Consider the following 24,319-nt stretch of genomic DNA (forward strand, 5'->3'; position numbering starts at 1 on the left):
AGATTCACGAGAATGGCCTCAGGAATGAAAAGCTTAACATATGAGGATCTTTTGAGGACTCTGGGTCTATACTTGATGGAGTTTAGAAGGATGAAGGGGGATCTGATTGAAATATACAGAACATTGAATGGCCTGGCAGTGTAGATGTTGGGAAGATGTTTCTATTGGAAGGAGAAACTAGGAACTGAGGGCACAGACTTAGAGTAACAGGAAGACTCTTCAGAAAGGAAATAAAGAGAAACCTCTTCAGCCAGACAATGGTGAATCTATAGAATTCATTGCCACAGAGGGCTATGGAGGCCAGGTCATTGAGTATATTTAAAAATGAGATATATAAGCTCTTGATTGCCAAAAGGATCAAAGGTTACGTGGAGAAAGCGGGAAAATGGAATTGAAAAACCTATCAGGCATGATTGAATGGTGGAGCAGAATTGATGGATCAAATGGCCTAATTTCTGCTCCCATAACTTATGATCTTATGTACTGCCACAATTCAATAAAGCAGCTCACCATGACCTTCAATGGTAATTAGGTATAGACAATAAATGCTGACCAAGCAGTGATACCCACGTCCCACAAATTAATTAAAAGTAATCATTTATATGTCAGTGGGTGGGCCTCAGTTGGAAAATTGTGTACAATTCTGGGCTCCACACTTTCAGGAGAAAAGGGTATATTGGAAAATGTGCAGGATTATTAGAATGCTAATAGGACAGATGGACAATTGTGTGCAGTGACTTGGGAATGTGGGATTGTTACCTGAAAGCAGAGAAGAGGACATGTAACAGAATTAAATGTATTGAACTCTATCAAAGAGTTGGATTTCCTTACCAGTGATGAAATACATAGATTTAAGGATGTAGGTTTGCTCGCTGAGCTGGAAGGTTCATGTTCAGACGTTTCGTCACTCTACTAGGTAACATTTCAGTGGGCCTCTGGACGAAGCATTGCTGATGATTCCTGCTTTCTATTTATATGTTTGGGTTTCTTTGGGTTGGTGATGTCATTTCCTGTGGTGATGTCATTTCCTATTCTTTTTCTTAGTGGGTGGTAAATCAGGTCCAAGTCAATGTATTTGTTGATAGAGTTCCAGTTGGAATGCCATGCTTCCAAGAATTCTCGTGTGTGTCTCAGTTTGGCTTGTCCTAGGATAGATGTGTTGTCCCAGTCGAAGTGGTGTCTTTCCTCATCTGGATATTCCTACATCCAGAACCTCAACCTGAGCCACAAATCTTCTCAAACTTGCTAATATAGATTTAAAATGCAGGACATATAAACATATGGGTTGTGGCAGCAGTAGGTCAGTCATCCCCTCATGTCTGCTTCTCCATTCAATAAGATAACAGCTGATCTGATAATTCCACATGTCCACCTACTCTTGATAATGTTTAACCCTTTCTTTTTAAATCAAGGATCAATCTAATGAAAACAAAATACTGCAGATGCTGGATATCACAAACAAACAAAGTGAATGCAGAATCACAACCTGTTCCACCAACTTTTGAAGAAGAGAGTTCCAAAGAGAAACCATTTCCTGTCAGAAATATCCAATCACCAGCTTATAATTTTTTTTTTTAGATTAGATTAGATTACATTACAGTGTAGAAACAGGCCCTTCGGCCCAACAAGTCCACACCGACCCGCCGAAGCGAAACCCACCCATACCCCTACATTTACCCCTTACCTAACACTACGGGCAATTTAGCATGGCCAATTCACCTGACCCTGCACATCTTTTGGACTGTGGGAGGAAACCGGAGCACCCGGAGGAAACCCACGCAGACACGGGGAGAACGTGCAAACTCCACACAGTCAGTCGCCTGAGGCGGGAATTGAACCCGGGTCTCAGGCACTGTGAGGCAGCAGTGCTAACCACTGTGCCACCATGCCGCCCACATTGACTGGCAAGGCAGCTTGGAAATAATGTTGTTTTTAAATGCCATGAATTATGACCTGGAATACATTCGCTTCCTGAAGAGATGATGGAAACAAATTCATTAATAACCTTTATAAGAGATTTGAATATGAACTTTGTTTGTATATTTAAATATCTACTGTGTGGATAAAGCTATGAAATCAATCTAAGTCAATAGCTTTTTCAAGAATTTCTCTTAAGCACGGCAGACCAAATTGCTTGCTACTTGATAGTCAATGACTCCAGTTACTACCTTTAAAGTTGAACAAATTCTTTCCCAAAAACAGATCAGAAAATGCTTAATTGTGGAAGATGTAAAATGGGAAGCCTTGAGAAATGAGATAACAAGAATCCAGAGAAAGTATATTCCTGTTAGGGTGAAAGGGAAGGCTGATAGCTATTGGGAATGCTGGATGACTAAAGAAATTGAGGGTTTGGTTAAGAAAAAGAAGGAAACATATGTCAGGTATAGACAGAATAGATCGAGTGAATCCTTAGAAGAGTATAAAGGAAGTAGGAGTATACTTAAGAGGGAAATCAGGAGGGCAAAAAGGGTACATGAGATTGCTTTGGCAAATAGAATTAAGGAGAATCCAAAGGGTATTTACAAATATATTAAGGACAAAAGGGTAACTAGGGAGAGGATAGGGCTCTTCAAAGATCAGCAAGGCGGCCTTTATGTGGAGCCACAGAAAATGGGGGAGATACTAAATGAATATTTTGCATCAGTATTTATTGTGGAAAAGGATATGGAATATATAGACTGTAGGGAAATAGATGGTGACATCTTGCAAAATGTCCAGATTACAAAGGAGGAAGTACTGGATGTCTTGAAATGGTTAAAGGTGGATAAATCCCCAGGACCTGATCAGGTGCACCTGAGAACACTGTGGGAAGCTAGAGAAGTGATTGCTGGGCCTCTTGCTGAGATATTTGTATCTTCGATAGTCACAGGTGAGGTGACGGAAGACTGGAGGTTGGCAAACGTGGTGCCAATGTTTAAGAAGGGCGGTAAAGACAAGCCAGGGAACTATAGACTGGTGAGCCTGACCTCAGTGGTGGGCAAGTTGTTGGAGAAAATCTTGAGGGACAGAATCTTGGAAAGGCAAGGACTGATTAGGGATAGTCAACATGGCTTTATGTGTGGGAAATCATGTCTCACAAACTTGATTGAGTTTTTTGAAGAAGTAACAAAGAGGATTGATGAGGGCAGAGCAGTAGATGTGATCTATAAGGACTTCAGTAAGGCGTTCGACAAGGTTCCCCATGGGAGACTGATTAGCAAGATGTTGTGAAACTTGAAAGAGTTCAGAAAAGATTTACAACGATATTGCCAAGGTTGGAGAATTTGAGCTATAGGGAGAGGTTGAATAGGCTGAGGCTGTTTTCCCTGGAGCATCAGAGGCTGAGGGGTGACCTTATAGAGGTTTACAAAATTATGAGGGGCATGGATAGGATAAATAGACAAAGTCTTTTCCCTGGGGTCGGGGAGTCCAGAACTAGAGGGCATAGGTTTAGAGTGAGAGGGGAAAGATATAAAAGAGACCTAAGGGGCAAGTTTTTCATGCAGAGGGTGGTACGTGTATGGAATGAGCTGCCAGAGGATGTGCTGGAGGCTGGTACAATTGCAACATTTAAGAGGCATTTGGATGGGTATATAAATAGGAAGGGTTTGGAGGGATATGGGCCGGGTGCTGGCAGGTGGGACTAGATTGGGTTGGGATATCTGGTCGGCATGGACGGGTTGGACCGAAGGGTTTGTTTCCATGCTTTACCTCTCCACGACTCTATGTAGAGAAATCAACCAAAATCATTCAGACAAGTTAGAAAGATGGTGGACTGAAAACATTGTGGGACAAAATATGGACTTTTATTTCATATAAAATATACAACACAAAAACAGCTAATTGGTCAAAACCTACTCTATCTACTAATATACTCTTCTAGTCCTTTCTCCCTAATCTACTTATTTCACCTAAAGAAAAGTTCTGAAAGCTTGTGATTTCAAGTCAACCTGGTTGACTACAACCTGGTGTTGTGAGACTTCTGACTTCCCAGTCCAATACCGGCATCTATTTATTTAGCAGCTCCTTAAACACCTCTAGTCTAACTTCTTGTGATATCTACAGAATAGGGGGGTTAAGTCTGCGTGATATACAAATGAGACACAGTGTACATCATCACTGGGAGGAATGCAATGACAAATAAGTTTGCTCTTTCTTGCAGTCCCATAGCAAGATAAAGCCACAAGAAGATGTTTCTTAAATAAAGTTATCTTACCTCAACGGACTCTGTCAGTATTCTTTAGCTGCATGAAACCAAGATTATTGCATTATAACCATTCTCTGCATCAAGAATTTTCTCCAGAATTCCCGATTTTCTCATTTACATTTTCCTTCCCCAGTACAGTAAAACAATAACATGATTTCTGTCTGTCTCTTATTCCCACCAGAACCGAATGCATGAGAGTCTCCATCTCTTCAACAGTATTTGCAACCACAGGTACTTTGCAGCCACCTCCATTGTGCTGTTTCTGAATAAGAAGGATCTTTTTGAAGAAAAAATCAAAAAAGTTCATCTGAGCATCTGTTTCCCGGATTATGATGGTACTTTTGATTTTTTTTCCTCCCAATTCTTGGAGAAAAGTATGATTAGTAGGTTCAGATAGATAACATCGACTATTTACCACTCAGTTCAAATTATTTATTATCTGACCTTCAAATGTCCTCCGTTATTTTTAAAATGTTACTTTTGTGGTGAGGTCATTTGACTATTGTGCTGTCAGTTACTGATTGAATTTGTTACTGAAATTCCAAATTCAGATGGACTGTGACAATACTGCTCCTTTAACAAGGTTATGCTGTTCTTGGCTTTTGCTTCAGAGAGGACGTAAAACCAGTGATTCTGAAAACTATACTTGAGAATCCTTTCAATGTACAATGAAAGAGGAGTGGCCAGTTTTCCCAGTTCATCTTTACTCTGGTTTGCTTTTAGCAGTCGAACTGTTCATTGAAAGCAGGAGAAAGTAAGGGATGGAGATGCTAGAGATCAAAGTCAAGAGTGTGGTGCTGGAAAAGCACAGCAGGTCAGGCAGCATCCGAGGAGGAGGAGAATTGACATTTCAGGTAAAAGCCCTTCATGAGGAATGAGGCTTGTGAGCCAAGGGGGTGGAGAGAAAAACGGGAGGGGTGGGGGTGGGGGTAGGGGTTGGGGCTGGGAAGAAAGTAACTGAAAGTGTGATAGGGAGATGAAGGTGGGGATAATGGTGATAGGTCAGAGAAGTGGGTGGAGCGGATAAGTAGGAAGGAAGATGGACAGGTAGGACAGGTCATGAGGGCGGTGCCAAGTTGGAAGGTTGGATCTGAGATAAGGTTGGGGGGGGGGGGTGGTTGGGGATGAGGAAACTGGTGAAATCCACATTGATCCTGTGTGGTTGGAGGGTCCTAAGATGGAAGATGAGGCACTCTTCCTCCAGGTGTTTGGTAGTTAGGGTTTGGCGATGGAGGCGGCCTAGGACCTGTATGTCCTTGGAAGAGTGGGAGGGGGGGTTGAAGTGTTCAGCCACAGGACGGTGGGGGGTTGGTGCGGGTTTCCCAGAAATGTTCTATGAAGCGTTCTGCAAGTTGCCGTCCTATCTCCCCAGTATAGAGGCGACTGCATTGGGAGCAATGAATACAGTAAATGATATCTGATGGATGTGGAAGGCTCTTTTGGGGCCTTGGACAAAGGTGGGGGGATGGTGAGGTGTGGGCACAGGTTTTGCAATTCTTGCAGTGGCAGAGGAAGGTGCCAGGAGGGGAGAGTGGGTTGGTGGTGGTGTGTGGACCTGACAAGACTCATGGAAGAAATGGTCTTTATGGAACACAGATAGGGGTGAGGAAGGAAATATATCTCTGCTGGTGAGATCTGTTTGTAGGTGGTGGAAATGGCAGAGGATGATGCGATGTATATGGTGGAAGCAAAGGACTGGGGGAGGGGTGTGGCGGTGGGATTCAGTCCTTGTTGCGGTTGGAGGGATGGGGTTCGAAGGCGAAGGCGCAGGAAGTGGATCAGATGCGCTGGAGGGCATCATCAACCACATAAGAGGGGAAATTGCGGTCTTTGAAGAAGGAGGCTATCTGGTGTGTTTTTTGGTGGAACAGGTCCTCCTAGGCGCAGATGTGGCGGAGGCAGAGGAATTGGGAATAAGGGATCACATTTTTAGAGAAGGCAGGGTAAGAGGTGTAGTCCAGGTAGTTGTGGGAGTCGGTGGGTTTATAGAAGATATCTGTGTTGTGTAGGTCACCGTGCTCCGTAACAGGATACCCACACCAACCAACCCCACCGCCCCATGGCAAAACACTTCAACTTCCCCACTCCACCAAGGACGTGCAGGTCCTGGGCCTCCTCCATCACCAAACCCTAACCTTCTGCTTTGGGACCCTCCAACCACACGGGATCAATGTAGATTTCACCAGTTTCATCTCCCGTCCCCCTATCTAATCCCAGATCCAACCTTCCAACTCGGCACCGCCCTTATGACTTGTCCTACATATCCATCTTCCTTCCCACCCATCTGCTCCACCCTCCCCTCTGACCTATCACCCTGACCCCCACCTTCATTTCCCTATCGCACTCTCAGCTACCTTCCCCCCAGCCCCATCTCCTCCCATTTATCTGTCCATCTCCTTGGCTCACAAGGCTCATTCCTGATGGAAGGATTTTGCCCAAAACGCCGATTTTCCTGCTCCTCCAATGCTGCCTGACCTGCTATGCTTTTCCAGCACCGCACTCTTGACTGAAAGCAGTCAGCCAGTTTTGAGGCTGCTGGTGCAAGAAACAGCTACATGGAAGAAGGTGTTCCAAGCTGAATCTCTCTCTCTCTCCTATAAGACCCTGTGTTTGATGTTACCTTTTGTGCCAAAGGGTGTTTATGGGATTTGTTGCAATAACTTGGAACAGCATTATTGAGTTGGGATAATCTGTTGGGGTTTTTGGATAGGTTAACTTATTCTATATTCTGTTCTCTTTTGTTTGTGTTTCACTTGTTAATCTTGCAAAAAAACTCCATTTTGTTTAAAACTATGTAGTTGGGCCAGCTATATCACTCCTGGAATATCCACTGTACACATGCTTAAAACTACTAGCAAAGGTAGGGTCCAGGCTATTTTCTTGACATGGTTTGAGGTGGCCCAGTCTGACCCATAACAGTATTATCAAATATATTGTTAGCAACATGAGTTGTTGCTAATCCTTTATTAGGCTGAATCAGCTGTCAGTGCTATATTGGAATACTTTACGAACTTAGGAGTCAGCCATTCAGTCAGATAAGCCCACTTTGACATCTGATCACTTATCTCAATGCCATTTTCCTGCACTACTTTTACCGCCATTGTTGACATTAGTCTTCAGAAATCTATTGACTTTGGTCTTGAATGTGTTTGCTGATTAAGCTTCTATAATCCTCTGAGATAGAGAATTATAAAGATTCAACACCCTCTGAGTGGAGAGGGCTTACTCACTATGCCTAGATTAGTTGGTTCTAAACTCACTGGCCAGAGGATTCATTCTATTTCAACTGTCACACCCAGTAAGAATTCTATAAGTTTCAATAGGACCATCTCTCAATGTTAGAAACTGTAAGAAATATAGGCCGTATTTCCTCTCTCTCTCCTTATAAGCCATCATCCCAAGGATTGTTCCAGTGAATCTAAGGATAGATGAGAATGCTTTATCTTATTTATTGAGGAAAATAATAATGGTTTTTCTGATGGCAGTTGATTTCCGAGTTCAATGACTCCTTTATTCATTACATCAGGAATGTATGATTACTCAGACCATATAACAAAACATTCATTTGAACAGGATGACCAACTGCTTTGGGTTCTATCTTTAGGTCCCAACACATATGACGATGCTAGCAATTACATCAAGAGCCAATTCCTGGATCTCAACATGCGAAAAGATGTCAAGGAAATCTATGCACACATGACATGTGCTACTGACACACAAAACGTCAAGTTTGTGTTTGATGCCGTGAAAGACATAATCATTAAAGAAAATCTCAAAGACTGTGGTCTTTTCTGAACATTTAGGCTACAGTCTTTATCAGGTATTGAAGAACTTATTGTAAAAGTACTTGTTTGTAATCACTTTCATGATAAATATTGATGTTTGTGGAATCAGAATCATAACATTACAGAAAGTCACCATTTGGTTTCAAGCTTATGTTAATTGCTTGTTGAATAGTGCAGCCAGTTCCATCTGTCTGCCCCTATCACCCACACCTACAGCACTGAGGATTTGGAGTTCCTACCCTTCAAGAGGCAATCCAACTTACTTTTAAAAGTCATTAATCACTTCTGTTTCCATCACCCTTGCAGGCAGCTAGTTTCAAGTCATTATCACTAATTGTATTGTAAAAGTTCATCCTCACAACCACCCTGTATCTCTGCATTGATTCCAGTCCTCCAATCGCTTATCTTCCTAACCAGATGCAGCACTTGAAGTCCTGTGAACTATAAAAAACATTGTGTAAACCTATTACTCAATATATGAAAAAGTCAGGACTGCAGAGTCAGTCAAAAGCTGGAAAAAAAGCACAGCAGGTCAGGCAGCATCTGAGGAGCAGGGTAGTCAACATTCGGGCATAAACCCTTCATCATAAGCCCTGACTTATACTGCTCTTCAGATGCTGCCTGACTTGCTATTCTTTTCCAACACATTCCTTGACTCTTATCTCAAGCATCTTCAGTCCTCACTTTCTCCTAATCGTTACAACCTTACTGTGAAGCCTCTTCCAAGGATGCCTACTCCCTCCACAAGGATCTCAGCGAATGTCTCTCTCATTGCATTCTAGGTTGTCCCCAAGGCCTAGCCCCCCCCCCCCCCCCGAACTCCACTCGTATTTATCTCAGCCCCCATGACACCCCCCCCCCCACCATTCCATACAAACATAAGCTATCATATTTCAGACACATAAACATCAAATCTTATTGTTCCATCTCATCACCTTGAGCTGCTGCAGCCCTTCTCTATGATAGTGTAAAATGAAAAATTCCAAGAGTCACAAATGTGGAAAGTTGTAAAGATGACAAATGGGTACAATGGGATAAAGACAGGTTAGGCAAGTGGGAAAAGATCTGGGAAATGTAGTATGAGAGAAAATGCAAAATGATCCTTTGTGGCAGGAAGTGTATGGAAATCATAATATTTAAAGTGAGACAGATCGCAGAGAAACTCCTAGACAATGCAAGTACACCAAACATTAGAAATGATTAGAAACAACAGATTGCTGGAGAAACTCAGTAGATCTGGCAGCATCTGTGGAGAGAAAGCAGAGTCAACATTTCACGTCCATTACACTCTGAACAACTTGAATTTCTCTACAATGTTTCTTTCAGATCTTAAAGATTGGTAGTTGTTTCATATATGAATAAAATACTGTTTGAGGGAAATTAAATTGAAAAAAAAAGAGGTTATGCTTCAGATACATGGTGCATTGGTGAGATCACATCTGGGAGGACTGTGGATGTCGATTCCTTATTTATGCAAGGATGCAAATAAATGGAAGCAATTCAGAGGTTTACTGGGCTAATAATTGGAATGCATAGGCTATTTTAGGAAATTGGACAACTTGAGATACTATTAACAAAGTGCCTACTTTAGATGGCACATCTTCCTATTAATTTAATAGTCTTGAAACCTTTTTCTGCCCTCAGGCCCTTCTGGCTCTAGTCTTTCCAGCTTTCGCATGAAGTGTGTTCCATTACCAAGATTGAATTGACATGACCAGCTTCTCCAAGTCCATGTTTAATTGACTTCATTATTCTCACCAGCAAGATAAGCAGAAAAATAAATGTGGTATGATGTGTCATGCCTACTGTATTGCTTTCCAGGTCTCAAACATTTCATTAATAAAAGCAACACTAAATTGAGAGGGATAGTTGACCTAAACTGGTGACTAATCTTCCAATGCTTGTGATTTTGAGAAAATTCTTGTGAAGCTTTACTTCAAAAATGCACCACTCTTTTTGTTTAAAAATAAGTTCAAAGACTTTTGTCAAACAATGTAAGGTAAAGACAAAATAAGCTTCCATTTCTAAAACAATTGATCTGATTTAATAGCGGGTATAACTAGTTTGGATTACAATCAGTTCTGATACAACATGATAGTTCTGTTCTTGTGCAATCTTGTGTTAAGAAAATCACGCAGTAACTGTGCAGTTTAAACTAATGGGGCAGGAATCACATTATAACTAATATGGGCAAGGAAAGTTCTCATTCAACAAATAAATGCTTCAATTGTGCTAAAGCCAATTCACGTTGAAGAAATACACATTATAGAAGAATAGAGTACATTTATATCTTTATCAGTTTTTATTTTTCGTGCATGAACTAATTTCATTGGACATGGAAATTACTAGTTTCATTCCAGCAGTTTGTGGGCGGCACGGTGGCACAGTGGATGGCTGAGTCATTCCCTGATAATGTACTTGGATTTGAATGAATGTGGAAAGAAGTGTAATATTGCTTTTGCACCAAGCAATATGAAATCATTTCGTTATTCTCCAGGTTAGTTCATTAATTATTTAATTTTTACAGGTATACAATTTGAAATATTAACTCTTTCTCTTTCGGGCGGCATGGTGGCACAGTGGTTAGCACTGCTGCCTCACAGCACCAGAGACCCGGGCTCAATTCCCTCCTCAGGCGACTGACTCTGTGGAGTTTGCACGTTCTCCCCGTGTCTGCGTGGGTTTCCTCCGGGTGCTCCGGTTTCCTCCCACAGTCCAAAGATGTGCGGATTAGGTGAATTGGCTATGCTAAATTGCCCGTAGTGTTAGGTAAGGGGTAAATGTAGGGGTATGGGTCGGTTACGCTTCGGCGGGTCGGTGTGGACTTGTTGGGCCGAAGGGCCTGTTTCCACACTGTAATGTAATGTAATGTAATCTAATCAGGACGTTCCTAGTGAAAATATCAATTTCCTCTTGGGATATAATATATACATATTGCTACGCAGGTGTGAAGTGGATTTGTATGTATTTCTCTCTTTACAGGCTCCAGAAATGTTTACAATCCCAGATTACATCTTTTTGGGCCTTTGGATATATTTTTAAGGCAGTCATGGAGAATGTTTAAGCAATGAATGTGACTCCTGGCAATGAGGAGGAGGCCACAAATGCTGGAGAAACTCCATGTGTGGTAGCTTCTGTGAAGAGAGAAACAGAGTTAATGTTTTGAGTGTTTTAAAGGGGACTTTTAAACATGCACATATTCCTGTTGCAGACAAACCATGCTCTCCTTTAATGCTCTATCTTCAGACTCAACTTAATTAGCTGTGTTTTATATTATTCCTCCTGTAGTCCATCACTAACTTCTACATGTTCAAAGCCCAGGTGAAATCAGAAATCCTACACCGTGAAGTTACCTGGATTTTCTTTGCTGTAAATTAGATTACTTTCCTGATTACCAATTAAAAGGCTGTGAATACTTTGAAATGAAGAAAACTTGTATAGCTAAAAGGTTGAAGACAAACACCAATCACTTTGAAGTGAAAGAAAATCAAAGCAGTCTAGATTCAAAAGTACAACAGGCAACTGCCTTTATTCTTAAAATGCATGGCAATATCTACAGAGATCAACACTGTCTTAGAGAATGCATTGATTACTTTTCCCACTGAATTGTTTTATTTAACATTTAATCATGAATAAATACATATTGGGTAATTTTTCTCCAAAGATATCTCAGAGATGAAATCTGCAATCATGGAAAAGGATAATGAAGGTCACCAAGTTTTTGTTTAGCTTGTACTACATGCAACTCATCAACTGTCCACTTAAATTTTTTAAAGTAATCTCCTTCCCATCCTCCCACATGAGATTCCATGAGCCACAAATCAATGCCTGTGAAAAGGACTGCTGTCCAGATGCACAAATCAAAACTGAACAGAAGAAGCCATTATTCGACATGTCTATTTAGGTCCAAGCGTCCAACTTCCCATTCCCTTAAAATTTTGTTACCAAATATGCATCAAAGTCCCTTGTAAATAATAATGAATGTGACATCACAGGTTATGTACAGAAAATTCTTCAAAGTACAATGCCGATCCCAGCAGAGTGACAGGTCACAGAAGGAAGTCCACCCTGGTCTCAGATATAAGAATAATAGAAAAACAAAAAATTGTTCATTCAGGAGGGGCAACGAATGAAAAAAAATGTAGAAAACTTGCCATGCTAAAAGTATATCTTTAATACAACAATAATGTACAACATGACCATTTAGAAATGCAATCACCATGGGACTTAAAGCCAGGCTTCACGAACAGCAAGGTTTCAACTTCGTTTTAATTGAGTCACTTAAAATGCCAATTTAAAAATCGTAATTCGTTCCATCATTCACAACCATCATTTCTCTAGAACTGTCTTTGCATAACATAGGTTTGAGGCCCTAGAGCAAGAACACTAGCAATTCATGTAGGAAAAAAATCTGTTAACAAAGATACCAATTCTTGACAATAAATATATATAATCTAATGATCATAAAAATGGATTGGAATGGAAAATGTACTTGCTTGATGAACTTTCAGAGCTATCTTTCAAAAAAAAAAGGGACTCGTCATCTTCAATGTAACTCAAACGTGACAACTGTGTGAAATGTGCAGTGGTAAGGGAACAACATAACCTGCACTTTCAAACAGGGTTCCCAGCATTTCCTTGTTATAAACATGGCAATATTTAACAGTACCATGGTAAGCAAACCAACCATGATGTTATGAACAACTGTGGCGGAGGCTGTTTGTATGCTTGGGGTACATAGCTTTTTTTCAGAGGATAAAGAGTTCCGACAGAACTATCACGTTTTTAAAATATATACTGGTTAGGTTTTTAATTATTGTTTTATTTCTTGTAGTCTATATGGCAGTGCTATATTATAAAAATAATCTAGTGAGAGAAGTACAATCCTACTTCACAGTTCATAACTATGATATCCAAAATTCTTTTTAAGTCATGGTTATTTCTATTAACATTCTGATATGAACAGGAAGTACGAACTCAGTTTAATCGAGTACCAGACCAAAATTACTGAGTTTAAAACAAAATCAACAGATTTCGGGTCAGAAATAAAAGTAGGTAAAATACAGCAAACAGTGGGTGATTCGTTAGAAAAAAGGTTTGGTTTGATTTTAATTTACTAATTTTAAGTCATGTATTGTTTTTATATTTGGCAAACGTTGAACAATAGATGGCACTTGAAATTTCAATGGCAGCACAGTTTTTACGACAGCTGGAGGGTAATACTAAATTGCTAAATCATCAGTTTACAAGTCACTATGTTCTGTGGATCTTTATATTGCTTTCTAAATGGACAAATACACTTGAAATAATTTGCACTGGTTTTGGTCTACAGAAATATGTTACGTTCTCTTCTTGCTGGACTAATCAGTACTACTATCAATGTCACAGAGCATAATTTTGTACATGTTAAAAAGAAATACAATTTAATACAATCCTTGAATTTCATATTGGTCCAAATGTCATTTAGAATGAATGAAAGCACTGATGATCAGTTATAACAAAACTTCCAATAATTCTCTCTACAAAATTTAGCTATATTTTGCAATACGGATCAAAAACAAATGAAACACCATCCAAAAAGTAACCTCGATCATAGATTGTGTCACCTTTTGACCATTCAATACAATTGCATATTAACATATCAAAGACAAAAAGAACTGGAAACAAAAGCAGCAAAATGTTTTTTTCAAACACAATGCTGAATCAGTAACAGTACATTATGTACATTACTCATTTCACACTAAAGCACAATTTTAAAAAATGTGTTCATAATACATAGTTAGTATTGAATATCTTGCATGCAGCCTCCCTCATGACGTCAGTCATTTTGTTTCTAACTTCTGCCAGGCAGCATAACCAGGGAATACAATGGTCCACCTACAGGCTTCTTTTTATTCACAAAATCAAACCTAAAAGAAAAGTAAATTTAGATGTTTTCAAAAACTGCATTAAGGAAAATACAGCTTATAAAAAAGCAAGTTTCAATTCAGCAAGTTACAATAATCCTAAAAATTCCATGCTTAATGTCTGCTTTGTTAGTGGAAGTTTTATTAACATCTAGTAACTTTCAATTCTTTACATCCCCACAACCTCTGCAAAGACAGCACAGTATTACAGGGTGCGAAGAAAACATATAATATGTACTATAACAAGTCTGTAGTTAGCTTGCAATCCCTCACCTGGGTCTGCTCTCGATAACAAGCCTCAGTATAATCCACATTCCTTCAAGTTATTTTTGATGATGACATCTGTCACTGCATCAAAAACAAACTGCACATTCTTGGTATCTGTGGCACACGTGAAATGAGTGTAGATTTCTTTGGTTTCTTTTCGTCTATTCAGATCTTCAAAGTGACACTGAATATATGCTGCGGCTTCCTCATATGTGTTGGATCCTGGTCAAAAGCAAAATTAATTTGGATAAGACAAGATGGGACAAGGAACCATACTGCACATAAAATCCTGTATCATTTTACAAAGGTGACAGCATTAGCAAATACTGACAACAGAACTTAGTTCTGCAACTGACTTGACAAAGTGGTAAACATTTCTATAGAATATATGGAACTACAGTACTACTAGATATAATGAATTCAAAATTCCAAAATTTCTGAAGGTCTACAATGTTAAAAGAAGCTGTATTTATAGCATTGCTGTTTTGAGTGCTTCAAGTCTGTAATACATCTCTCACCATTTTATGCAGCTTAGGTGCAATACAATTGCTTGAATTAGTAATGTAATACATTCACTGCTATTTGATACTTCTGAAAAATTAAGAACGCAGATCACTAAATCCAATTATTGTTAAATGATTTCATGTTAAAAGTGCAAAAATTCCACGACATGGAGCAAATCATTACCTGTATATTCTGGGTAACAAATTGTTAGAGGACTTCTCTTAATCTTCTCTTCAAACAGATCTTTTTTATTTAGGAACAGAATAATGGATGTGTCTGTAAACCACTTGTTGTTGCAAATGCTATCAAAAAGTTTCATACTTTCATGCATTCGGTTCTGGGAAGACAAGATTTGACCATACTTGTGAAACAAGATTACCAGCTTAATTCTTGTCTCAAATAACCACGCAACCTGCTTGTGCAGCAAAGGAAAATCACCAAACAACTATTAGGAAATGTTAATACATAAAGCCATAGAGGTGGAAACAGACCCTTTGGGCCAACTCGTCCATTCCGACCAGATATCCTAACCCAATCTAGTCCCACCTGTCAGTACCTAGGCCCATATTCCTCCAAACCCTTCCTATTCATATACCTATCCAGATGCCTTTTAAATCCTGCAATTATACTAGCCTCCACTACTTCCTGTGGCAGCTCAGTCCAGACATGCACCACCCTCTCCGTGAAAAAGTTGCCCCTTAGGTCTCTTTTATATTTTTCCCTTCTCACCCTAAAGCTATGCCCTCTAGTTATGGACTCCCCCACACCAGGGAAAATACTTTGTCTATTTATCCTATCCATGCCCCTCATGATTTTATAAACCTCCATAAGGTCACCCTCAGCCTCCGACACTCCAGGGAAAACAGCCCCAACCTATTCAACCTCGCCCTACAGTACAAATCCTCCAACCCTGGCAACATCCTTGTAAATCTTTTCTGAACCCTTTCAAGTTTCACAACATCATTCCGATAGGAAGGAGACCAGAACTGCACGCAATATTCCAACAGTGGCCGAACCAATGTCCACAACATGACTTCCCAACTCCTGTAATCAATACTCTGACCAATAAAGGAAAGCATACCAAACGCCTTCTTCACTATCCTATCTACCTGCGACTCCACTTTCAAGGAGCTATGAACCTGCACTCCAAAGTCTCTTTGTTCAGCAACACTCGCTAGGACCTTACCATTAAGTGTATAAGTCCTGCTAAGATTTGCTAACACCTCACATTTATCTAAATTAAACTCCATCTGTGACTCCTCAGTCCATTGGCCTATCTGATCAAGATCCTGTTGCAATCCGAGGTAATCTTCTTCGCTGTCCACTACACTTCCAATTTTGGTGTCATCTGCAAACTTACTAACTATTATGTTCACATCCAAATCATTTATATAAATGATGAAAAATAGTGGACCAGCACAGATCCTTGTGGCACACCACTGGTCACAGGCCCCCAGTCTAAAAAACAAATTGTCCGCCACCACCTTCTGTCTTCTGCCTTTGAGCCAGTTCTGTATCCAAATGGCTAGTTCTCCCTCTATCCCATTAGATCTAAACTTACTAACCAGTCTCCGATGGCAAACCTTGTTGAATGACTTACTGAAGTCCACATAGATCACGCCCACCACATTGCCCTCATCAATGCTCTTTGTTACTTCTTCAAAAAACTGAATCAAGTTTGTGAGACATGATTTCCCAAGCACAAAGCCATGTTGACGATCCCTAATCAATCCTTGCCTTTCCAAATACATGTACATTGTCCCTCAGGATTCCGTCCAACAACTTGCCCACCACAGATGTCAGTATCACTGTTCTATAGTTCCCTGGCTTGTCCTTACCACCTTTCTTAAACAGTGCCACCACGTTAGCCAACCTCAAGTCTTGCGGCACCTCACCTGTGACTATTGATGATACAAATATCTCAGTAAGAGGCCCACCAATCATTTCCCTAATACTGTCAAAATTGACCTTCCTCCAATTTAGAACTTCAACGTTTAGATCTTTTTGGTGCCACCCTGCTCTTTGGCCCATCTTCCATCTGGGGCCTTAGCCCCACTCTCTTTCTGACCAGCTCTCTGGTCCGACCCACTTCTCTCTCTGCAATCCCCCTTCTCTGACCCCCTCTGCCACCTCGTCAGAAGACTTTACATAAAAAGTCACATTGTAAAGCTACAGCAAGTGCTATTTCACATTGCATGTGTCATGACCATCATACTCTATAACTTTAGGGAGTTTTTTAAAATCACCATTTGGAGGTGGCAGTGTTGGACTTGGGTGGACAAATTTAAAAATTACAACATCAGGTTGCAGGCCAGCAAGTTTATTTGGAAGCACTAGCTGTTGAAGCGCTTCGCCTTCATCAGATGGTTGTGCAGATTCAACCACCTGATGAAAGAGCAGGGCTCAAAAAGCTAGTGCTTCCAAATAAGCCTGTTGGACCACAACCTGGCGTTGTGTGATTTTTAACTTTTTAAATCTGAATTCTAGCTCAAGATTAGAGAGGTCTTCTTATAAATCTAAGGTTATGCACCAATGGGAGGAGATGGCAGAGGGGTCTGAGAAGAGGTGATACAGAGAAAGAAGATGTGGGTGGGGCCAGATAGATATTGGGGGGCAGAAAGACAGCACATGAGAGAGCGAGCAAGTGAGTGAGAACGCGAGGGGGAGTGGGGTCAAAGAGGTGGGCAGAGAGTGGGCAGAAAGAGGGCAGGGCTAAGGTCCCAGAAGGAAGACGGGCCAGAGAAAGGGTGGAGAGGGGGAGAAAGAAGAAAACATATACATTATCTAAAGAGTTGCCATAAATGCTTGATTAAATTATTCAGCCACAATGCCATTAATGACATGCATCTCCAAGCCTGAAACAAAATTATAAAAGATGATCTAAAAAGATTATTTTCTTCTTTTAAATACAATTGTCAAAACACAAATCACCATGTTTATTGCGAGTTCAGTTCTTACCACTGACTGAGCAGACAATTTAAATAATTCCAAAATTATTATAATTTAATTCTGCACACTTCACCTAGTATGAAATGCTCTTAAAACCAATATGTACATATTGATAATTTCCCCGTAACTACATGCAGTATTTATAAGAAACAACAAATCCTAAATGTGTGTTTCCTATAAATGTTTTCTGCAGAATATTTATTTTGAATTTCTCTTTTTTTTATAGAAGACAATGGAAGAGGGATCAAGATGTTTCTCTTGTAGATGTAGATTTTTGTTAGGCAGTTGCAGAGGTTATTGGGTAGATGGGAATGTAGTATTCAAAACACAAACCCCGCATATGGTATTAAATGGAAGAGCAGGCTCAAAAGGGCTGAGTAGCCTATTTCTGCTCCTAATTACATGTTGCTCATGTAAACACTTGCAAATAAAGTATAATGGCTAAACTAGTAATGTAACATATGAAAAATTCACTTAGTTTGCAGTTTGGATCAGAGTGAAACTCAAGCATACCTATCCTGTTAACTACATCAGAAATTTACTTACAACACTTGTGTAAAAGCTGAAGTAATCCTACTAAATCCTGACTGTACCCCTCACATTTGAACTTCTCCTTCAACCAAAGAACATTTCTCTTCCATATATATTGCTGATTTGAGACACAGAAACAGCCTGCAAATAGAATAGCTCCTTACAGAATCTTTCAACTCAATTTATTGTTGGTTGAATCGGTCTATGCCTTAGAAGAAATTAAACATTTTCTTTCCTGACCTACAAAGTTGTATTCCAGTTTAATCTAGATTTTCCAGTTATATTATGTACAGTTCCAATAAAATGTTTTCAAAGTTTTGCAACATTACACAATTGATCTTTAAAATACATTTTTAAACAAGGTATAGTTCCATTGGTCGCTGATATAAATTACGTTTTACGTTTAGTATTGAGTTGGTAACTGTTCCAGTTTGGCTGTTTTATATTTACTATTTTTGCATTTACTCCTACTCATCAGCTGGAGTAAATACAAAAATAAAATATAAACTTTTTTGACACTGTGGTTTTAAATCTCATTATTTATAAATTATGATCAATTTTATTCCTCTTGAAATATGACAACTCTTGCAAAACAAATTGTGAAACTGCAACAATGATCATCATTTCAACAGGCAGTTTATGAAATGCTGTAAAGTCATCAATTGGCCCATTTACTCGCCAGATGAATGTGGACTGTATGATGAAATGTACACACCATTTCCTCATCTTCAGCAAGCACAAGATCGTAATCACTCAGAGCCACACAGAAAATTATTGCAGTTACACCTTCAAAGCAATGTATCCACTTCTTCCGCTCTGATCTCTGACCGCCTACATCAAACATCCTAAAATTTAAAAAACAACACTTAAAGCCAAATAAATTAATTGCAAACCATTAACAGTCTTCTGCATAATTAGATACATGCAAAGTGTGATACAGTAACATCCTGCATAGATTTCACGATAAATTATTTTATACAGATATATGTATTATCATGTAGAATCTGTGCACTGAATTTTTAAAGTTCTATACACAAGCTTCTACAGATAATCAAATTTCTATCCAACATACTATCGACAAGTTACAGTAATATTGAATGCAATACAGCCACAAAGGAATATAGCCTAAAGATTTCTGGTAGGATTCCAAGAGCATGTTTTATGGGTCGGGCTCATTGATCAACTTTTGAAATCTTTTTTACTGTAACTACTTACATAATGGAAGTGTACATTTATCATTTGTATTAAAATGGTATTAAAGTATATCTGGCATATTATGACGATTCCAACTGGTGGTACTACTGGATAAATCAAATCTCCAATGAAACCCGGCTTGACATATCATTAAAAAAAATATAGTTAATGCGATGGTCGTTCGTAGAAACAGAGCCACAAGTAGCTTCAGAGATTCTTCAACAACAAAATACAAGTTTAGTACACCAAAGACAAAGGCAAACCAAACAAGCTAAATATAGAACACTTTAAGAAAATCTTAAAACACCCAGCAAAACAAAGTTTCAATTGACCTCCAATGACACCACTTCTCAGTGACAAATGCAGAGAAATTACACCTCTATCAAACGTGTTAATTAGAATAAACTGACTCCCCCAGTTTTTTGTCCTACGAACTAAAGTCTTATGCAAATATTCACAAACTGAATACCTAGACTTTCTCAGTTTCTACTGACCAGCAGATTTCTAACTAAACACTCCTAGTCTGGAGGATACACAAACTGCATGCCGAGATAATTAAGCTATTTAACTGAGCTGGAAAATTTCTTTAACTGCTTTCTGTATGAGACTACTTGCTTCTGAACTCAGTTTTTACAGTCATAACAAACTTTCAGTCTCTAGATTACCTAAAACCAATCTTTGACTATTCTGAAAAAAAAACAAATAAGCTGTGCATCAACCATCTTATCTTTATGTGTTTTATGCTACCTTAGTATAAATATATTCATAACACTCAAGGGGCTCCTTGTTGTCTGATGCATTCAGAATTGAATGAACTAAGGAACATTTTTAAGGAATGAGTCATTGGAAGTAACCAACACCCATATGCCACCATTTTAAAATTTAAATCCTAAACTTTTAACATAAAAATCGCACATCTTTCATCTCAACATATTGTATAGTATAATTAGACTTTTTTCAACACATCAAATAAATTTGGTTTTAAAAAGAGAACTCTAAAATATTAGACAAAGGGAATACTTTCCAAACCAAACAAAGACGCTAAAAATACTCAGCCAATCTGCCAGGATATGCAGATTAGATTAGATTACATTACAGTGTGGAAACAGGCCCTTCGGCCCAACAAGTCCACACCGACCCGCCGAAGCGTAACCCACCCATACCCCTACATTTACCCCTTACCTAACACTACGGGCAATTTAGCATAGCCAATTCACCTAATCCGCACATCTTTGGACTGTGGGAGGAAACCGGAGCACCCGGAGGAAACCCACGCAGACACGGGGAGAACGTGCAAACTCCACAGAGTCAGTCGCCTGAGGCGGGAATTGAACCCGGGTCTCTGGCGCTATGAGGCAGTAGTGCTAACCACTGTGCCACCTTGCCGCCCAAAAGAGAAAGAGAAAGAGTTAATATTTCAAATTGTATACCTGTAAAAATTAAATAATTAATGAACTAACCTGGAGAATAATGAAATGATTTCATATTGCTTGGTGCAAAAGCAATATTACACTTCTTTCCACATTCATCCAAATCCAAGTACATTATCAGGGAATGACTCAGCCATCCATCTTGCTGTTCAGAGTTATAAATGCAACTTCACAGACAAAATGCTGGCAGACAGAATTCAAAGCAGATCCTAGTCCTTAATTAACACACCTTTCTTCTCAATTTATACACAAGTATGCCAGGTGCCAACTCGGCTTTCTATACATAAAAAGTTTACTAAACATGAAAATGTTTCAAAGTTGACATAAAGCCTTAAAACTGGATGTAAACATATGAAGCAACATTTAAGAATGAAAACAGCTGTTCTCCATTGTGAATTCCAAATAAACCTGAACAGGCTCAATCTGGTTAGTGCTGGAAATCAACAGTTTTCAGATAGCAAAAACTGTTTCGATATAAATGCAAATCAGATTTAATTCAGAAAATTATTCTGAGATTGCGCGACTTTAGATTTGGTAGATTTAAAATTATACTCAATATTTATAAAAAAAGGGGTGACTTATGGTTTCTGTAGCTCTCCAGGTATTGGGTTTTTTCCTCATGTATGCTGTAGACTAGTTGAGATGCTGCTATGAATAATAACTATTATCACTGTATCGTTTTTTTAAACTAGGTGGCAGGAAGTGAGAACAGTTCTGGTTTTGTGCTGCATTACAATTCTTTTGCTTCAATGAAAGTGGTTCTACTGTTCCTTAGAATGACAGATATGGCAGCTGCTTTGATAGTCCACAAGGAGGTGCCTTACCATTCAGTCATTTAGCTTGAGAACGGAGAACTACTACGAAAGGCAACATGGTTACAATACCCTTGTAAAATTGTCTAGGATATGAGCAACACAGGTTAGGCCAGTATTTACTACCTGACCAGTGATCAGAGGCCTGTGACCAGTGGAGTGCCACAAGGATTGGTGCTGGGTCCTCTACTTTTTGTCATTTACATAAATGATTTGGATGCAAGCATAAGAGGTACAGTTACTAAGTTTGCAGGTGACACCAAAACTGGAGGTGTAGTGGACAGTGAAGAGGGTTACCTCAGATTACAACCAGATGGGCCAATGGGCTGAGAAGTGGCATATGGAGTTTAATTCAGATAAATGCGAGGTGCTGCATTTTGGGAAGCAAATCTTATCAGGACTTATTCACTTAATGGTAAGGTCCTAGGGAATGTTGCTGAACAAAGAGACCTTGGAGTGCAGTTCATAGCTCCTTGAAAGTGGAGTCGCAGGTAGATAGTGAAGGCGGCGTTTGGTATGCTTTCCTTTATTGGTCAGAGTATTGAATACAGGAGTTGGGAGGTTATGTTGCGGCTGTACAGGACATTGGCTACGCCACTGTTGGAATATTGCATACAATTCTGGTCTCCTCCTTATCGGAAAGGTGTTGTGAAACTTGAAAGGGTTCAGACAAGATTTACAAGGATGTTGCTAAGGTTAGGATTTGAGCTATACGGAGAGGCTAAACAGGCTGGGGCTGTTTTCGCTGGAGCGACGGAGCCTGAGGGGTGACCTTATAGAGGTTTACAAAATTATGAGGGGCATGGATAGGGTAAAGAGACAAAGTCTTTTTCCCTGGGGCCAGGGAGTCCAGAATTAGAGGGCATAGATTTAGAGTGAGAGGGGAAGATATAAAAGAGACCTAAGGGGCACAGAGGGTGGTACGGATATGGAATGAGCTGCCAGAGAATGTGCTGGAGGCTGGTACAATTGCAACATTTAAGAGGCATTTGGAATGGTATGTGAATAAGAAGGGTTTGGAGGGATATGGGCTGGGTGCTGGCAGGTGGGACTAGATTGGGTTGGGATATCTAGTCGGCATAGATGGGTTGAACCGAGATGCTGTACATCTCTATCACTCTGAATGGATAGTGAGAGACCAGAAGAAATTGTTGCAGGTGGCAGTGCGCCCATTCAAATGCTGCTCCCATCCTTCTGAGTGCAAGAGGTCCTAAGTTTGGTAGATGCCTTCACAGAAGCCTTGGTGAATAACTACAGCACATTATATAGATGGAACACATAGCTGTCACTGTGTAGTGGTGAGGGAAGTACATTTTGAAGGATCAATAGAAGATCCTTTGGTCTGAATAGCGTGGAGCTTCAATGTTGTTGGAATTATACTTATCCAGGCAACTGGAGCAGATTCCATCACACTGCTGAGTTTTGTCTTGTAGATGGTGGTGAACAGGTAATTGGGGAGACAGGAGATAGGTTAATCACGGAGAATTCCTAGTATGCAACTTGCTGACATAACCGTAGCATTTAAATGGTTGGTCCAGTTCAGTTTCTGGTTAATACGGATTCCATAATTGAATTCTCCACACTATTAACATTATGTTATTGTCATTAAATATCAAGGGGCTACGGTTAGATTCTGTCCGGTTGTATGTGGTATCATCTGGTAATTATTTAGCATGACTTTTATTTGCAACTTATCAGCCTGAGCCTGGATGTTGTCCAAGTCTTGCTACAAACGGCACAGATTGCCTCAGTGATTAAAATGTTGCAAATGGCGCTGAACATGGACAGGCCTAGGACACTATCCAGAGGAACTCCTTAAGCGATGGACTGCGGCTAACATGGTTGACCCTCAACAGTCTCAACCATCTTTCTTAGAAAAGGTAGGACTCCAACCAACATAGAATTTTTCCTTATTCCCATCCTTTCATTTTGTTGGGGCTCATTGATGCTCTATGTGGTTGAATGCCACCTTGGAGGCAATCATTCTTATCTCCCTTTGAGTTCAGCATTTTTCATCAGCTTTAGACAATCACCACTGATAATTGCACAATTCCCAGTATCATTGCAACACTCCATTGACTGAAGCAATATAAGTGCCATTTGCAGCAAGACTTGGACAACATCTAGGCTTGGGTTGATAAATCACAGGTAAAGTTAATGCCAAATAAAGTTAATGCCAGGCAGTGACTATGTGAAAGGGGACAGAATGAACTCAGGAGTTGACTGATTCTGATGGAAGCCAAACTGAACAGCAAGAGCAGGTTATTCCTTTGCAAGTACCTCTTCAAAGTCAAGGTCAGCAACTCCAGCCATTACTTTGCTGACAATTGAGGCAACGCAGCTAAGGTGGCGACTGGTCAGGTTGGATTTACCTTCTACGTGCACAGGACCCAGTTGGGCAATTTCCCAACTTGTCCAGAGATTCCCGTATTGCAGCTGTACTGAAATAACTTGGTCAAAATGCAACTAGTGTGTTGCAGCACAAGTCTACAGTTTTTTTTTTCTGGCCAGGTTGTATGTCAGGGTTCAGAGGCTTTGCAGTGACTTTGAATTGGTGAAGACTGGCACCTGAAATGCTGGTGATGAAGGAGGCAGCAGACACTGATCATTCACTTGGCACTTCTGGTTGAAGGTGGAAATAAGAATTTCAGCCGGGTCTTTTACATTGATCTACTGGCTTTGCCCATTGAGGATGGGAATACTTATGGAGTTTCATCTTCAGTTGTTTAATTATCAACTACCATTCACCACTATG

At 39.9% G+C, this 24,319-nt stretch overlaps 2 protein-coding genes across 3 annotated transcripts in view; one reads left to right on the forward strand and one right to left on the reverse strand.

The window, feature by feature from the left end:
• The window catches only part of LOC122563057 (guanine nucleotide-binding protein G(t) subunit alpha-2), a 61,418-nt gene extending 51,651 nt beyond the window's left edge, over positions 1-9,767 (forward strand). For both annotated transcript variants that reach the window (XM_043716408.2, XM_087973489.1), the window contains exons 7-9: positions 4,368-4,521; positions 7,791-8,006; positions 9,616-9,767. In XM_043716408.2, the coding sequence (XP_043572343.1) occupies positions 4,368-4,521; positions 7,791-7,981 (345 nt within the window). In that variant the 3' untranslated portion in view covers positions 7,982-8,006; positions 9,616-9,767. The remainder of the gene's footprint in view (positions 1-4,367; positions 4,522-7,790; positions 8,007-9,615) is intronic.
• A 1,706-nt stretch (positions 9,768-11,473) lies between these two features.
• LOC122563056 (guanine nucleotide-binding protein G(i) subunit alpha-3) overlaps positions 11,474-24,319 on the reverse strand; it is a 33,499-nt gene continuing 20,653 nt past the window's right edge. The window contains exons 6-9 of the mRNA XM_043716407.2: positions 18,844-18,973; positions 14,832-14,985; positions 14,151-14,366; positions 11,474-13,880 (exon numbers count right to left, since the gene is read on the reverse strand). Of these exons, the coding sequence (XP_043572342.1) occupies positions 14,176-14,366; positions 14,832-14,985; positions 18,844-18,973 (475 nt within the window). The 3' untranslated portion in view covers positions 11,474-13,880; positions 14,151-14,175. The remainder of the gene's footprint in view (positions 13,881-14,150; positions 14,367-14,831; positions 14,986-18,843; positions 18,974-24,319) is intronic.

The sequence above is a fragment of the Chiloscyllium plagiosum genome, unplaced genomic scaffold (genome assembly GCF_037043375.1).
Source record: "Chiloscyllium plagiosum isolate Xiang-an unplaced genomic scaffold, Cpla_swu_hap1 HiC_scaffold_26, whole genome shotgun sequence".
Classification (NCBI taxonomy): Eukaryota; Metazoa; Chordata; class Chondrichthyes; order Orectolobiformes; family Hemiscylliidae; genus Chiloscyllium; species Chiloscyllium plagiosum.